Source organism: Hydra vulgaris, chromosome 08 (assembly GCF_038396675.1).
Source record: "Hydra vulgaris chromosome 08, alternate assembly HydraT2T_AEP".
In the NCBI taxonomy this organism is placed as follows: Eukaryota; Metazoa; Cnidaria; class Hydrozoa; order Anthoathecata; family Hydridae; genus Hydra; species Hydra vulgaris.
The window spans coordinates 17635001-17654584 of record NC_088927.1 but is presented as its reverse complement, the minus strand read 5'-3'; the positions used below and the strand labels follow the sequence as shown (position 1 = coordinate 17654584).

Genomic DNA, 19584 nt, shown 5'->3' with positions numbered 1-19584 from the left:
TTGAAGGCTTTAGAACACTTTGGTTTGAAAGGGCAAATTTTAAAGGCTGAAACAAATTTAGATAATTTACGCATTAGGCGAATGGAAAAGAAGTTCACGGCTGCAAAGAAAAAGCATAGAAAAGGATTGCGAGCCAGAATAAAAGGATTTTTTGATAAAATGATTGAAAAAGAATTTGAAGATTCATATCAAACTGGTGCTTACAAAGGAGATTATTTTTTAAACATTTTGTTTTTGTTTTGCATTTTCCTTTGTTTTCAATTTTTTGCATAGTTGCTGATGCGGAAGTTATGGGACAAAATAAAAACGTCAATAAGTTATTTATAAATAAAAAAAAACTACGATCATATTTTTTTTAAATAAAGCATTTACCTTTTAATAAAAATATAGAAAATAAGATTTGTCCGATAACTTCCGCATCACCCGTTAAGTTATTAGATTAAAGATGATAAATTAAGTGTTTGTTAATTAAAGATTCAAAAACCTTGCTTATGATAGGAAGAAGACTTATGGGACGGTAGTTAGACGAATCAGATCGCTCTCCAGAATTTTTGAAGATAGGGTTAACAGATGCCGTTTTCAAGCAGGCTGTAAAACAAGACTCTGATAAGCACTTGTTGAATAGTTTTGAGAGTATAGACGACAGCTCAGGAGAACACTTCTGCAAGACAACAACAGGTATGTTGTCCGGGCCGCAAGCTGTAGAAGAGTCTAGACAGGAAATCACTTTAGATACAGATGCTGGAGTGATATGAATGCCAAGCAATGGATCAACCTGTTTGTTGGCAATATCAGGTAGAACGCAATTAGCGGAATCAAGAGATGATATTGATGAAAAGTTTTTAGCAAATAATTCGGCTTTGTCTTTAGGTGAGGTGATAAAGTCTGAACCGTACAAGAGAGGTAAAATTATAGATTTGTCATTATTATTGATATTATTAAAGATTCTACAGAAGTCACGAGAGCCTAATTTTTGAGATGAGATACCCGATTTCATGACCTGAGAATAGCCGGTTTTGGCGTTAGACAAAACCTTTTTACAAATGTTTCTAGCAGTAATAAACAGACGTCTGTTTTCTGGAGAATTGTTTTGCTGATAAATATGGAAGTAACGGTTTCGATTGGCAATCGCAGCAGCACAGAGTAAGGAAAACCATGGAGGAGAGTGAGGCCTGACCTGGAATCGTCGAGAGGGAATAAAAGTATCCATGCCAGCCTGAATCCACGAAGTTATGTAAGAAGCACATTTGTCGACAGGAAGACGAAAGATTTCTACCCAAGGGCCATCACGAAGAAAATAACGGAAAGAATCCCAGTCAGCTTTACAGTAGTTGTTAGAGGTTTGATAAAAGGGAGATTCAGGTGATGAAGAAGAATGAGATATTAGTTTTAGAGAGATCAAACTGTGATCAGAAGAACCTAAGGGTGAATGTGGAGAATTTGAGCACTGACTAGGATCAGAAACGAGCTATAAGTCGAGTAGAGAAGCTAGATGATTTGGGTTGTCAGGAAAGCGAGTCGGAAAGTTGACTATATGGATTAGGGACTGAGAAGGGCAAACTTTCTGGGCTTTAATGCCTGCTGAGTCACTGACACTTGAGCCAAGCCATACAGAGTGGTGAGCATTAAAGTCACCGACATCAACTATAATAGCTGATGGATAAAGAGAGAGAGCTCCTGTTCAATATGATCAGAAATAACGTCAAAAAGAGAGCAGTCTTGAGATGAAGGAGAGCAATATAGAACAAAGAGAAGGGCAATAGAGTGAAGTGGTGCTAAACAAAAGCACAAGAAAGAATGATCTGTGGATTCAAACCTAGTTTCATGACGATTGGGTGAATTCTTACGAATTTAAATGCCGAGGCTAAGCGTGTGACTATTTGAGTCTTAACGAATTAGAGGAAGATAACCATCAACACTAAGATCACATGATGAGACAACTGAACTTAAATTAGTCTCACAAAGAGCAAGCAGGTCTGGTGAACTTTGCATGAGACAAGACTCAACAGAAGAAAAGTTTTTTCGAAGACCACGAATATTAGTGAATGATAGGTTTAGAGAGCTTGATGATGATGATGGTTTTTTGTGTTTTATAGTTTTTGTTACTTTATTCATTTTTAAATTAGATTGACGAACTTGACTCAAAGCATAGATAGTACTCAGAACACCGTTTAATAGCACAAGCAACTGCCTCATTACTACTAATAAACCCTAAGCCGTAAGAAAGGGCTCCAAATGTGGCCTCCACAATGAACACCAAAAGTACAAACAGGGACACCATCCATGCGCAACATGGCACTGTTAATACTTTGATATTTTTCAGCTGTTGATGGAATCAGCCTCTCTGAGAGCTACCACAGAGTTCGGGAAACCTGACTACCATTCGGCCTCAGAACCATAAAACTGAGTTTAAGAGACACAAGGAAAACCCATCCATTGAGTCAAGAAGATCCAGCATTCAACATCCTAAACTGGAAACAATGTATTAAAAATACATCTGCGCCAGCCTATTAGATGAAGAAGGGGTGCGAGGCTGGTCAACAGATAGAATCTGTTTACCCCTTCAGTCTTTGCCTAGGAGGCATTCTACAAGACAGTAGCTGGGTGCATTTAACATCTGCCCAAGATGATTTTTTTTTTCGAGTTACCATCTCTAGCCTTTACTCAACCAAGAGCCCCAAGGTAGGGGGTGTTTTAAATCGGAGTTGGCATCTCCTAGCCTTTGCCTAAAAAGGCGTATCCTACAAGGCAGCAGGACATGAAGCAGATTGTACTGGGTTAAATGTTACCAGTAGCAATATAACCTGATCTGACCTTTAAGTATTACAATATTATTGCAATATTATTGTAACTTTATAATACTAGGTATAAAACTCATCTCAATCAGACAAAGATGATGTCTTTTGATTTATCATAAAGTTAGTTAACTTTACTTTATGATAACGCATAAGCTATCGTTTGTTTATTTAAAATAAATCCATATTAACTTGCAGTTTTTGGCAACAAGTTGCTAAATTATTTAAAAATAGTTCCATATTAAATTGCAGTAAACCGCAAGTCATTCTAGGATTATTTTCAATTGGCAAGTTAATCTAGAATTATTTTTAAATGGTTTTAACAATTTTAAATGATTTTAATTGATTTTTAATTGATATAAAATTGATCTTTTAACGCTACTTTTTGACAGTAAAAGATACTTCCGATCGGATTAAACCAAAGAAATCAGTTTAGGCAGAACTCGCAGAATAATACTGGACGTTAAAACATTTTACTTTGGTCTTTATTCAATGATTTAACAATTGATTAAAAATCAATAAATCAATTATCGTGTTAATTGCAAATCAATTTGAATCTTTTAAATTCTAACCAATTCGGCGCATGTACAAACTGGCGTTGGTGTAGATGCGCGGAGCAAAGCTGTCTGGTGGAAGAATTTGTTAAAATTTTGTTAATAATTTTGTTTTCGCAATGAAACAAAAGTTTGTAATATAAAGTGCAAGAGAAGAATTTTACATTCTACCCAGCCAACCAACCGATATGGGTACCGTATGGGATTTGTCCGGTAATCTGGTATGGGATACATAAGGGTATTTTTCGCGGGATCTGTCTGGGACCCGTATGGGAAATAAATGTTAAAATTGATATCGAGGCAGATTTATCAAAATGGTTTAACGCTTACCTCTTTGCAATACGTATTATTTCTTTTGCTGTATTTTGTTTAAAATTATCATATTCATAAATTGCTTATGTTTATTATTGATGATTGCATGAATTCTTTTCTTTTACATTTTTTTAATATTTTTCTAAAAATATATTTTTGGTTTAGTTATCATAAAATATTTATTAAAAAATGGAAAATAATGACATCAATTATATATTATATTTGGTAACAAATATATATTATTACACTATAATAATATAAATTTATATATATATAATAATTATATATTATATTTTAGTTTTTGTTTTGTTTTGCTGAAAATTGTAAAGTCTCAATGCAATTTAATATTGTTATTATTAACAATAATTTAAAACACAGCTTGTGTCATGATAAAGTTGGTCTATTTATTTATCATACTGGAAACTGTTGATACCAAAAAATTAATCTACATAAACCAAATATGTGCTGGTTTTGAATATTATTTGTTTTTTAAATACTATTTATATACTAATGATGAATCAAATAAGTCTGTAAAACATGCCTTCTTAAAGTTGATTCGTCTTTAATGTTAATTCGTCTTTAAAACTTTTATTTCTTGCAAAATTTCTTCGTGGAGAAAATTTAGCACTAAATATTTTATGTTGCTTTATAAAAAAATTACATTGAAATCTCTTAAAATAAGTCACTAATTTTAAAATTATTATGAAATTTCTATTATTTAGTAAAATTTGTTCATCAGACAATGAAAGTGTTATAATTCTTTTAAATTTTCGTTATTATGTTTGAACAATTTTACTTAATCGTTTAACACCTTTAGCCTCGCTAAGATATTTTTTTAAAAAGCATTCACGTTTCATAATATATTATGAAACCAAAAATATAGTTACTATAGCAAATATATATTTTTGTTTCATAATATATTATGAAACGTAAATGCTTTTAAAAAAAATTTAAAAACATTTTGAAAAGGTAAAATTGTTTAGTTATAAAGCAAGGGTGAGTTATACTTTTTAAATTATTGAATTCTCAAACTCTGTAAATTAAAATATATATATTTACTACATAATAATATTAATATGTAGTAAATAAATTTTTTTAAATTTACACAGTTTAATGTATACACAGTAATATTTATACATATTAATATGTAGTAAATATATATATTTTTAATATATATTTAATATCATATTATAATCATATTATAGTATGTATACATTTTAATATGTAGTAAATATGTATTTTTTAATTTACACAGTTTGAGAATTCAATAATTTAAAAAGTATAACACGCCCTTGCTTTATAAATAAACAATTTTACCTTTTCAAAATGTGCAATTCTGCTAGGTAAAAAAATTAATTAAAAAAAAAATCTTAAAGGGATTTCCCATAACTTACAAGTTGAACGAGGGAAAACTTACAGGAAACAAAGAAAACTTACAAGTTATGGGAAATCCCTTTAAGAGTTTTTTTAATTTATTTTTTTACCTAAGCGGGATTGCACATTTTGAAAAGTTAAAATATTTGATTTATAAAGCAAGGGTGGGTTAGGGGTCATCTATAAAATGATGTCAGTAAATAATGGGGGGGGGGGGAGTGCTGAAAAGTTTAACAATAAAGGGGGTGTTGAGACCAAAATGATGTCAATTTAAAATTGTTTTTTTTAGTTTTAATGAGCAGATTTTAAAGGTATTTATATCTACTAAATGGTATAGAAATGATGTTTCGTGTGTAGGGAAACTAATATTAAATGCCGGGAATTTGATATTATATTTTATTAAATTATTTATAATATAATATTATAAATTAATATAATAAGTTTCCCAGAGACATTAAATAAATTACAACTACTAACATATAATAAAAATTACTATCGTTTTATCAATATATTACCATTTGAGTCAAGTGGTAACCCTAACCCCGTACTGCCAAAGGCTTTCCGATTCTTCCGTATGACGGTTTTGTCCATCAATTCAGTCTAGGCTAGCTCATAGAATCTGTAAAAAGTGCAATATCTACTTTGCCTCTCAAGCTATGTTGAAAAAGCACGTTTCTATCTATTCTTCTGCTTTAACACTCCCTCCAATCAAAAGAATCCAAACAGTTTGTATCGCTGCCTAGCGTCAGACATAACATTTGGCAGTCATCGCTTTGCAAAAGAGTTCGGAAACTGCTGAATGGTTAGATGAAAATAAAGTTGACGCAACGTACCTCAACATACCTCTAGAGTACGATATTCTTTTAGATTGCGGAGAACATTCACTATTGTTTCAATCAAAGATCACTTCAACAACCCATTTAGTCAGAAAAAAAATCAATGGTTTTTAAGCATTTTTACTTTTTTTTTAAGGGGGGGGGGTTAGTACACAAAAATTGACATCATTTATAACATTTTGGCCAAAAATTGAGTTTGACAAAGGGGGAGGGGGAGTCGAAAAATTGAGCAAAACACTGACATCATTTATGGATGACCCCTTATACTTTTTAAATTATTGAAATCTCAAACTTTCAACATTTTAAAATTTTTTTTATGGTGCCACTATATGTGAATAATAAGTTATGATTATTTATTTAATTATATTATTTTATTATATTATTTTATTATATAAAATATAATTTATTATTCACATATAGTGGTGCCATTAAAAATATTAAAAAATGTTGAAAGTTTGATTTACCTTACTGTGTATTTAACTATAATTTATTTCATTTAGGAATTTAAATCCAAAGTACAATATTTGTATATATATTTTTTATTTGGAATGGAATGAGTCATTTTTATTTAAAACGTACACATTACCGAAAGATAGCTGCTGCGGTTTCAGAAATATTGAGTAATGCATGTGTGAATATTCCTAACTCACCTGTATCAACCTCACATGTTTCTCAAGCGAATACTGATAACTTGCCAATAAATATGGTAAAAGTGTCAAGTTCAAGTGATCCAAGTAATTTGCAAATATCTGATGTGACAGGTATTAATAATAACCTTAATAGTCAGCTTGATGATTTATATAACACTGAAGAATATAATGACTTTCCAGAATGGGCTTCTCGAAATGACGATTATAGTGATGATGATGAGAGTGATGGGGAGAATAATGACTTCACTGAAGAACTCAGTGAAAGTGAAACTTTAAAAGATAAGTTGGTTTCTTGGGCAGTAAAATTTAACATTTCCCAGACAGCATGTTGCGATTTGCTTGGTTTTTTGAATAAGCTACATCCTGATTTGCCAAAAGATGCAAGATCGTTGCTTAGTACTCCTAGAAATGTTAACATTCGAAATGTTGCTGGTGGGGAATATTTCTATTTTAGCCTGCAGTATTGGCTTTCTATTTTTACTGAAAAGTATCCTCTCAATAATGATATAAATCAATTAGATTTGCATATTAATATAGATGGTCTGCCAATTTTTAAAAGTTCAACAAATAGTTTGTGGCCTATACTTTGCTTGGTTCCAAATTCTGGGTGGTGTCCATTTCCGATTGCGGTATATTTTGGTAAAAGCAAACCAACTTCCCTTGATGATTATATGGAAGATTTAGTTTCAGAAATGATTATGCTAGAGAATACAGGGTTTAAAAAAAATGACAAATGTTACTCTATCAAATTAAAAGCAGTTATTTGTGATGCACCAGCACGATCTTTTATAAAGTGCATCAAACTACACAACGGTTATAATTTCTGTGAAAGGTGTGTACAAACTGGAGTTTGGCTTGGGAAAGTTGTAATGCCTAATCTATTTGCTGTTTTACGAACTGACAGTAATTTCCGAAATAAAAAAGACCCTGATCATCATAGAACCTTGTTATCTCCTTTAGAAAATTTAAATATTGGTTTGGTTAGTGGATTTCCTCTAGATTATATGCATCTAGTGTGTTTAGGAGTTGTTCGAAGACTTATAAATCAATGGATACGTGGCTTGTTGGTTCATAGATTATCAAGGGCAGCAATAGATTTGATATCTGATAAACTTGTTGCAATTAAATCTTATACTCCTCGAGAATTTGCACGAAAGCCTAGATCACTCTCTGAGTATAAACATTGGAAGGCTACAGAACTAAGGCAATTTCTATTATATTCTGGTGTTGTTGTTCTAAAAGGCATTTTGCCTAAAGAATTGTATGTTAACTTTCTGTGTCTGTCAGTAGCTATTAGAATACTTACTAGCCCATCTTTATGTAACATCTATGTAGATTATTCTGAAAAACTGTTAAAGTATTTTGTGTCAAATTTTTGCATGTTATATGGAAATGACCAGTGTGTATATAATGTCCATTCACTAATACACTTGCCAGATGATGTTCGAAGATTTGGAGTGCTAGACAATGTATCTTCGTTTCCTTTTGAAAGTTATTTAGGAAGACTTAAGAAGTTAATCCGTAGTCCACAGTCCCCTGTTACACAAATTATATGTAGATTGTCAGAGGGCCACTTACAATACTCTAAAACAAATGTTGCTGATTTCACTTCTAAATTTAAAAAACAACATTTCTATGGTCCAGTTCCATTGCCGTTACGTCACCTCTCCCAATTTAAGCAATATTTTGGTTCTAAGTTTCTAGTTAGTAATGAAAATGGAAACAACTGCTTTGCTATAGACAACAAAATTTGTTTAGTTAAAAATATTCTTGCCGTAAATGATTCAAATGATTCTGAGGCTTTTGGTGTTTATCTAGAGTTTGATCGTAAGGAGCCATTTTTTACAGATCCGCTTGACTCATCTTTACTGTCTATTTTCTATGTTGATAAACTTTCATACCTTGTAAAAGTTTATTCTTTGAGAAAACTAAGAACTAAATATTTTCTGCTGCCACATAAAAATGGTTTTGTTGTAATCCCTCAAATGCACTTTTACTAAAGTTAATATTATGAATAAAATCTTGGTTTAAAATAACAAATGTATTATGTATTAATTTAAACAGTTTTATATTTATTTAGTATTTAATAATAATCATTTGCTATTTGCTATTATCTGTTATCTGCTTTTTTTTTTAATAATTCAAAGTATTTTTAAAAAATCTTATTTTAAAGTAGTTATTAATAAAACGTTTACTTTTAAAAACTATTATTATAAAATTTAGTATTTAATAAAAAATACATAATTACTGTAATTAAAAGTTTTAAAACATTTCAAAACTTATAAAGCATTTATTTAGTTAAAATATGTTTGCAATTGTTGCTTTTGAAAACACTTGCGAAACAGATTATGTTCCGTTGAAATGGCTTGAGGGAGTGGATGCTAATAATATCCAGTTGCTGATTACAAATCAAACATCAGTGAAGTGCTATTGGCCACCATTTAAAAATCCCAACACTATTTCTAAATCAAAAAATAACAGCCATGATGCAGAGATAAATTGGCCAATCTACAAGGCAAGGGTGCTGGGATTAGCTGGTAAATGAATTTTGCATATTGCATAAATTTGCATAACTTTACATATTGGTTATTTTCTTCATTTATTTACATTTATGTATGACCTTTTTATTGCCAGTTTTTATTTTGAAACAAATTTTTAGACAGTTTGAACAATGCTCGTCAAAAAGCGAAAATGGCAGAAGACACATCTAGTTTAGAAAATGCATTTGAAGAGATAGAAGAAAGTTCAGGTACTTTCAAGAAAAACAAAAAAAGACGGTAGGCATTTATTAATGTTTTTGTTTTTCTAATTATTTTTTTTTTATTATATATATGTATTATCAAGTATGTATCAAGTAGTCCAATATGTTTTATAGAAATATTATATAATGCATTATAGTCAAATATGTATATGTGGCTATAATATTTGTATAATAATATTATAATATTTCTTTATTTAAATATGTAGACAATTACTTTACAAAATAAAATACTAGTCTCTTAAATTTTTGTCACTTTTATATTGATGTAGAGTGACAAAGATCAGTTATGACCGAGAAACAGAAAACGAGGAATCTGAAAATGATCAATTGTGTAGTGTAGAACCAAAGTAATTTCTTTTACAAAATTGCTTTGTTTTTTATAGAAATTTATTTTATGTTTATTGAACCTGTGGACACTAACATTATACATGACTACTTTTGTATTTTAAAAGAAAGAAGATGTTGGTAAGTTCTGCTCTTGTTCCAAAGCCACAGCCACCCTGCAAACTCCCATCAAGCAGCAAATCGAGAGTTGACGATCAGTTGCAACAGTGAGTTTCATTATTTGCATATACAACAGGATTTATTTATATATAATTTAATATAATGTTTTATAAAAAGCAAATATGGAGTCGTGCATGTTACACTGTAAAATAAACTTAAAGGATTCAATCTTCAAAATGATTACTGTTTTTTTTAGTAGCTCATGTTAAAAAAAATTATCAAGTATTTATTAAATAAATAAAAAAGTGATATGCTGATAACTAGAAAAAATTTATTATATATATGTATTATATAATTAGCTTTTATTACCATTTCGATTAGTGATGAACATTCAAATGACTTTAACATATGGAATAGTGAACAATTTTCACATCCTATTGCTTCAACTGCTGAAAGGGCAACATCATTGTCGATGTTAAGTTCTACTAATGCAGGTAAATTCCCAATAGTAACAACTCAACTTCTTAGTTAAATATTGTTAATATTTTTAATATGAGCCATTTCTTGAATGGGCTATATACAAATGTTTTGAAAATTATTTAAACTTTTTTTTTGCTCTGAGTGCTACATTGTTAAATCTCACGATAACGGTTACAGATTTGTAAAATTACATATCATTAACTGTGTTATTACGCGGTTAAAGTCTGTAATAATTTTTTTATTTAGGATCCAGTTTAAGTCAAACTGCTAACCTGCTAACAGTATTTAATTTAATAGCAACTTTGGTTAGCAATGTTGAGGAGATTAAAAAAACTCTAAAGTTGCATACATCACTATTGCATTCTATTAAGCAAAAAGTGCTAGCTACTGAAGAATTAATTTTTGATTTGCCTGAAGATATAAAGTTGCCACTGACCACTATAGCAGAAGTTGAAACAGAGGAAAAGTTGTTTTGCGTTGAGAAAAAAAAAATTCTTGTAAGTTTAAAATTATTTATAAATTCAACTCGATATTTACAAATCCAAAACTCAAGTTTAGAAAGGCTTAGTTGCGTAAAATAATTTCGGATTTGATGCCATGATATCATTATAAAAGCTATTAAGGGTTGGTTGAAATCTGATGGTGGAGTAATTATATCATTTAAAAAATAATAATTCTGCTTCCTGAGTCGCATCACATACTATAAGATATTAAATTATTAAACTTTACTTAAATTGTGTCTTAAAATGTCTATATTTAACGTTATATCAAACTTTTTCGATTAAATATGTTGCTGTGTTTGAGTGAGTGTGACTTGTTTAAAGGAAGTGTGATCAAACGTGAATTTACATGATTAAGAAAGACGATTATGTCTTTTCATTGCATGTCATTTATTTTAGGCAAAACATATATCAGACATTGGTGGCGAGGATCTACGAAATTTCGTCATGAGAGCGATGCCAGTTCTACTCGATGGTCAGCTTGCTCGCCAATTCAATTTGACAGGGCAGAAAGGAAAGAAATCGTTTAAAGCACTATTGCTTAGTCAAATTTTTTTGAGTAAGTAGTATAAATTATGCAGCATGTCTCTAGTTAATATTATTTATTACTTTTAATACAGTGTAGTTTTATTGCAATTATAGGTGCTGTGAAACTAAACCCAAATACAAATCAATATAATAATAAAGATATTGAAATAGAATTATCAAAATGGTTTTCAAACGCAAGAGATCGTGGTATTGACGGTCGCCGATATACAATTACGAAAGCTACAATGACGACTCCCAGTTCAGATTAATGGACACAAAAAACATCTTCCGACGTCTTTCAAGAATTGCTTTTGTTTACTCTTTATTTTTTAAATGATGAAAAAATATCACCAAAATCGGTAGTATTTTATGTAAAAACTCCTTTTTCTTATAAAGTCTTTTAAATATCCACCTAAATTGGGTAATCAATAATTTTAATATACGCATTTTACCTACATCCATTTGCCAGTTGTTTATGTTAATAAACGATAAAAAGTATAGAGTTTTATAACTTTTATGATTACGTACAGGCGCACTACTAAGTAGAGACAAATAAATCAGAAAACTTATGGGACCATCATGGGCAACCCTAAGATATCCCAGATAGCCTATATAGGATTCGTATGGGCGAAATAATTGTACATATATGGGGCCCATATGGGCATACCAGAAAGCAACCGTATGAAATCCCAGATAGCCTATATGGGAACCATAAGGGCAAAAGAACAGTGAATATATGGGACCCTTATGGGCATTGCAGCGGGCAACCCTTATGGTTCCCAGATGGGGCCCTGTGTCAAATCCCGCCGGGATCCCTTAGGGATACCCATATGGGTCCCTTATGCTCGCCCAGGTGGGTCCCTTATGGGACCCATACATAGTGGTTGGCTGGGTACACCTAGGACATTATTAAAAGTAGTTCTTAGTCCGATGGTAGCAATATAGCTGAAAATATTAACAAAGGTAGATTTACCCAAGAAACAGAAAAAATTTTTGTATCTGCGCCAGAAGAAGATTTATTACTTCCATGTTTCAGTTTGTTTGCTTTTTTTGTAATTAATTTGAAAAATATTTATTTGATTCACTTTCTAACAAAGCGCTTATGTTTTTAACTTTATTGTATTTAATGATTAGCAATTCATTGACTGAAATTGCAATTGATCGTTTTTTAAAGACTTTGCTGGTATGTAAGTTGTAGCCTATATTGTACAATATACTTGTAAATGAATATCGCCAAGCTAATAAAATTACAAATTATCTTGACCCTTATATAAAATATTTTCAAACTCAGACATCTTCAAGTTTAGTAATTTTTAATACAAAAATTTTCTGCGATAGGTAACGTACTGGTCAAGTTTATAGACTGAATAAAGTTAAATGAAAAATATTTTGTATATTTATCTATTGAATACCAAGAAGAAGAGGATTACTTTAGCGTTCTCAGACCCTAAAAATGGTCATGTAATTTTTTGGCGTATTAAATTTTATTTAGAAATTTTTTTTTAGCGTATCGGCGTAATTTTAAAAAATTACAAAAAAAAAGACTTATTTATTATCTTTATCACAAAAGCGCGACTGGAAACCTGAACCAGGGTGCATTCCATATTTTTTTCACATGATATATACTAACAACGCCAAAATTTATTTAATTTATTCCAATACACCATTAAAATAAAAAAATTTATAAGCTAATAAAATTTTTTTTATTAAAACACCAACAATAAAATGGCATCAATTAATAATGACATAATTTAACAACATCAAATAAACAAAAAATTTTAAAAAAATATTTAAATTTATTTAAAGTCTCTAAACATAGAAAGGATCTATACTTAAAGATGTCTGAAAAGTCTTAAAATTAACACTCTCTCTTCCTAATTATTGCAATGGTTCTACGAATGGGTTTAGTCAATTTTCTAGTATTGGCTGCACGGGCTGCACGACGCGCAGCCTAACCATGGCCTTATTTTAAAACTCTCAATTTACATTAAAAATGCATGCTATCAGTCTTTTCAGTTTAATCTGTGAGCCTGTCATACTAAGTAATACGCTACAAAAAAAATTCCTCTGGCAATTTAACTCTAGTCACCACCAGAAATGGTGCACATTGCCAATAATTTGTCAAAAAAGTCTGATAAAATTGTCACAATAGAAAGTTTTTTAATTAGGAATATTCTATATTACGGTCTAGTCTTTTTTTAATTTCAACTTGTGGCTGGGGCCTAGGTTGGTTGATAAAACTTCAAAAGTTATATTTTTAAAGTTTTAATTTTCAATTTTTTGTTTATAGATTTTGAAGTTTATAAAATACCGTCATTTCTTAAAATAGTTCGTAGATTTGTTAAAAAAAAATTTGTTCTCACATACTAAACCAATCCATACATATAATGGTCACAATTGCTGCATAGCTTTAGTTGATACATGTAAAATAAACCTTCATTGTTCATCACATATATTTATATTGGATGTTATAGGCCAAATGAAACTTGTTTTTTCTCAAAATTTGAAAGCAATTATATCTTATCAAATGGAAATTATATTTGATAAACGAAAGATTGATTTTATTTCAAAACAAAATTTTGCTGAGAATATGAAATTTAAAAATGTTTTACATATTCATTTATTGATGTCAACTAATGGTGGAGAACCATACACAAAAAAAGAAGACTACAATGTGGCCATTTCATGCGATTATTTTGCATTTACCGTCTTATAAACGGTACCTAAGTGAAAATGCGTTACTTCTTGGTTTATTGTTGTCATCATTAAAACCTAATTGGCATGCTTATTTGAAGGCAAATCAATTATTAATTGTTACTTTTTATATTAAAATTATAGTTGATTTTCTTATAGTGATAGAATTCTTTCACTGTTTAAGATGTGGAACAGTGAAAAAATTCTGCCACTATAAATAATGATAATAAACAACAAATAAAGAAAAATTAAGCTTAGTACATAACGACAAATAAATAAAAATTAGGCTTAGGCTTAGTGAATAAACATATTTTAGGAGTGCGTTAAAGGAAAACTGTTTGAAATATCCCTTGAAATTAACAACTTATTATTCAATATCCAACTTATTATTCATATGGTTGGTTTGTTTTACGGTGGCTTCAGTTATTAATCACAAGCAATATAATAGTGAATTTGGATGTCATTATTGTGGACATTCTGGTAAAACAATTGAAACAAAAAAACAGTTTAGAAAGAATTTATTCACATTCAAACACAAAACATAGTCTTAAAACATCTGAAATGTACGCCAAATATGCTAGATTAGCAGAAAAATCAAAAGTGTCTGTATTGGAAATAAAAGTCTTGAATATTTTTACTGAAATTTCATTTATTAAAGTGCCAAATGTAATGCATATTGATGTTTTACATCAGTTTTACGAATATTGTTCAAAAAAACTTTTACATTGTTTATTTTCTATAATGAACAAATATGAGGCACTTTTATTGATAGTGGTGCAAAAGTAAATGCTCTGGAAGTCTCACTTGCTGCTCAAAAAATGCCACATAACATGCCCAAGTCACTAACTATTAAATCATTTATACATTGGAGAGACCATGACTTTAAAAGCTTTTTTCTGTAATAAGCATTAATTGCTAGTAATTTGCATATAATTGGCATGCGCTTGTCAAAAAGTAAAGTATGTTTATATAAAGTATTGGTTACTAGTGAGCTGTTTAACTTTTATCAAAAATCATTGTCTGAGTTGCTTCTTTTATATATGAATACTAGCAATGTTGATCTACTTGATAATGTTAGCGATATTATGAAAACGCATGGCAGTGTGACAAATTATTTAATGTTTTGTTTCAGAGCTCGGCTTGGTAATTATAAAAAAATAATAAAAAGAACACATTTTCACCCACAGCTGATCGTGCAAAAATTTCTTGACTTCAAAACAGTTTTTTTTTTTTTTTGAAAACAACAGATCATCCTAAAAAATCTTAACTTTTTCAAGCATTAACTAATGGCATAGGTCAAGAGGAAGAATTGCAGTTGCTAAATCCTGGCAAATTGTTAGAACATGGTATTGTTTATCATTCAAAAAGTTAGGGCAAACATAACACTTGTCAATTTCGACATAATAAGTTTGGTATCCTATTCGATTTTCCTTAAGTTGACAATGTTACACATGTTCAGTTATGTGGAATGCAAGTTAAGTTAAGTTATGTGGAATGCAGTTAATGTGGAATGCAAGTCAGTATCTACTTTTTGTGATATGAGTGGAAGTGTAAAAGTTAACATTGACGATAACCAATTTTTTATTGTTGAATAAACACAAGCATGTATGTGTGTTTTTTTTATGCAACCATTTTATACAAATTTACGAATAAATTTCATAAAAATGTAATTAATATTTTACATAAAAAATGTTACATGATACTTTACAGATAATTTACACAACGCTTTAATAATAATTTACAATATTTACAAAATAGTTTTATAAAAATTATACAAGCATTTTATACAAATACATCTTTATAAATTTTATATTTTAATAACTTTTGTAAAACTATCGTGGTTGTATTATTTTAATTTTTTTACAGATATATATTTTTAAATTATGGTTTATCCTAGTAGATATAAATCCAAGAAATAGGATTTTGCAGACACTCAAAAGCTTTCTTCAACATTTATTATTTTATGGTACAAGAATTGTGAAAAACATGAGCGTCATATGTCCTCTATATCACTTTGAAATACACTTTTTTTGCATTTTCATACGTTAAATGCTTTGATTTTCAAGTGGTAAGTGCATTTAAACAAAACTACAGATATTAACCCCTTATTTTAGATGCCCACTTTATAAGAATATTGAAAAACTTGAAACCCGGGCTTCAATTTTTTAAATATCCTTAAAAATTTATTGTGTTTATGGTATGTAGATAAATAAATTTAATGTTTTTTATTTAATAGAAAAATGTATTGAATGTATTCATTGCAAATAAAAAATATTCAGCTGTCATAACATATAAGGGGTCTATTACCCAATGTTGCAAATTCAAAATGGGATTGGATAACTTTATGGACGAAATTGGTGACAAAAATCCTAGCACTGAAGAAGTAAGTAATTTTGCCCTCAATTATATTCAAGGCAATAGTGTGGAAAAAGGAAAACATTGCAATGAAGACCCATCAGGTAACTTTTGTAATATAAATATATGACAATTACAACTATCATATTATATTTAAGTTAAATGACATTCAAAAAACGAGACCCGTGTCTTCTCAAGAAAATTTATTTCATTGCCTTTTGGATAAGAGTTTGCTTACACGCGTATTTGTGAACCAAATGAACCAACTGCACGCATTAATATGGACAAACAAGAAGTGCAGGAAGTTAAAGGTGCATTAGACAAAGTTTTAAAGACTTATAACTGGCATTTTGTTTGAGCGAGTACTAAACAATTTTTCCGAAACAATATAAGAAATAAAAAATAGTATGGTAAAGACTAAACAAATTTTTTTTTATTGTGGTGTTGGGTCATGAGCAGTTCTAGCTATTTTGTGTTTACAATATGTTTTGTGCTATTTTGTGCATGTTATGTTTCTGTGTTAAACAAAAACATAATCTATTTTATTCTAAATATTGTTGTCGTTTTGATTTTTTAGTGTAAGAATTTAATATGAATTGAAAGTGTACATCAATGTTAAACTTTCCCAGCTAACACAAAACGTTTGAGCCCGTTCGACAAACGTTGTGAACGTTCAATTATGTTTTATGAACGTACCGTAAAAGTTACGGAAAATTGTTTAACCGCAGCTAACAGTTAACGTTCAATAAACGTTTAAAGTACTTGAACGTTCACTCCAAACGCTTAAATAACAAAGAGCGAACGTTGACTTAACTTTCACTGCGCCCGTTACGTTAATAGCTTTTGAACATTAGCTTCAAATGTATTATAACAAACACGGATTTTTACTAAACATTTTTTCTTTAATGAAATGTATAGATTTTGACATGTTTTTTTTCTGTTTAGAACTACACTTGCTTGTATTTATGTAATGTAATCCTTTTTTCAAACTTACCTAACCCTTTTTTACTTAACATATACAAATTCAGTTTGAGTTACAACTGAATTACTCCATGATTTAATTATTACACTTCAACCAAAAAATACATCATTTATTGAGCTGATTAAAGTTAACAAAAATTTATACCAAAAATAAAATATCATTTGCAATGAAAAAGTTTATTTATTATTGCTAGTTGGTGTGTTATTAATACCCTATAATTGGTGTGTTATTAGTACCATATAGGACACTAATAATAATTTGCATCAATTTAAGTTAAATCTGTAGAGTAAACAACGTCGACAACATTAACAATAAATACGTGCTGTTCTAGTAAAAAAAAGCAGTTATAGCGGCACTTTTTTACTTTTTTATCTATTATATAATAGATAACTTTAAACTCTATGTTAAGTAATATTACTAAATGTTTGTCCTTTTTTATTTATTCGCAGCTTAATACAATTAATTCATAACTCAAGTAACTGCGTTTGACTTTATAATTTAATGCAGAAAAAATAAACTTTGAAAAGTTTTAGATTTGCTTATGTTTATTTATATTTAAGGACGCAATTCTTCAAAAAATGGAAACAATTATGTTAGTTTTATAAATTTATTTTTCAAATAGATAGCTACTAGTTAACTTTATATTTTTCTATTTTTGAGATAAATCTTTTTTCTTATAAACTATCTATTCAAACTTAAAGCAACATAATACCAAAAATTGCTGGTTCCTACTAATAGTCAATATTTGTTTTGTTTAGACTCTTCTAATCTCGTTAAATATGAAAACTGTCTATTCATATATAAAGACGCCATCTATATTTCCAAAACCGTTAACTCTATTAGAACTCTGTTATAAATTAAAATTATCTCCGTTTTATCTAATCCTATCCAAAGTTCTTACAGAAAAACGACAGTAAAAGATGCACCAAAAACTTGGACGCTGAATATGAAAACGTAAGTAAGACAATTTGATCTGCCGTATAAAAATAGAAATTGATTAAATGTTTCATTCAAGTCTGTAACAAACAAAAAAAGACTTAAATTATTACATTAATATACACAACAACTAAACACACACAAAATGACAGTGATGAAAAATGAACACGTATATTTGTTGATTTTTGGCCCGTGGACAATATGCAAAATCTGAGCTGAACGACTTTAGGAAGAAACGTGATCAAACCATCAATAAAATAGTCATTTTCCCATCGCCTAGTGTTTATTTTGATATGTTACTTAAAAATTATAGTAAATTAACAAAAGTTTTTAACCGAAAAATTCTGGTATACAAAATGGTTGACAATATCATAGTCAAATTGATAGAGCAATCGCTGTTAAAATATTTTGACTCCTTGGTGTAATAAGAGCAGTTCCTGCTCTTCAAAAAAACATACACTAGTGGCCATTGAAATAAAGCCAGCAGCAAATTTTTAGAAAATACACATTTTACTCTAGCAACAAGGTCTAGCAGGCATATTATCAAATGCAATTTTAACCTTACAATACACTGAATAAAGTTTTAGCTCAAACGATGAATAAAAGTCAGTAATTAACAGGATAATTTTAATTTTAAGCACAGCATTAATGCGATCAGGCATGCTCTGAACAAGTGTTCTACAGTATTCCGGTGTTATTTCTGTCGTCCACACACGCTTCAAAACCTCTTTCAGGTCTTTTTCTGATGTAGGACGATATGCAGCAACTTTCCTTTTCATAATTTGCCAACAATTTTCTATCACATTTAGATCAGGTGAACTTGATGGCCAATTGGAAAGAAGTTCAATGTTGTTGTCTGAAAACCACTTTTGGACAATCTTTGCGGTATGACAAGGGGCTGAGTCTTGTTGCATAATTGTTGCTCCTGAGATTTTCATGTGGATTTGAAGCTTACTTTCAAGAACCTCCAAGTACTTTTTGGCATTGACCTTTTCCCCTTTATCGAAGATGTGCAGTTCACACCGACCACTTGCTGTGATGCCACCCCCAGATCATGACGCTTGGTGGATGTTTGACAGTTTTGATGGTGTATTTGGGATTGAATCGCTGAGAGGCAGGACGTCTGACATAATTGTAACCAGGGCCTCGTAGCTGCTGAAAGGTACTTTCATCTGTGAACTTGATTCTCTCCCACCACTCCCTTGACTTGTCTTTCATCGCACGGCAAAACTTCAATCACTGGAGGAGTTGTTGTTTCGTGATTAGAGGTTTCTTCGCTGGTCTGCGAGCTACAAGACCAAAGTCATTTGACAGACGTCTCCTAACAGTCCTAGCACTCACTTGAATACCCCTGTCACTAGCTAGGCTTGCAACGCGTGCAGA

General features: G+C 30.2%; 1 protein-coding gene across 1 annotated transcript; it reads left to right on the top strand.

Annotated features, from left to right (window-relative positions):
• Nucleotides 1-8745: 8745 nt before the first annotated feature.
• LOC136084208 (uncharacterized) lies at nt 8746-10273 on the top strand. The gene is made up of 5 exons (XM_065804321.1): nt 8746-9058; nt 9181-9298; nt 9552-9629; nt 9735-9833; nt 10108-10273. The coding sequence occupies exons 1-5, from the start codon at nt 8827-8829 to the stop codon at nt 10256-10258; spliced, it is 678 nt and encodes a 225-aa protein (XP_065660393.1). The 5' UTR covers nt 8746-8826; the 3' UTR covers nt 10259-10273.
• Nucleotides 10274-19584: the final 9311 nt, after the last annotated feature.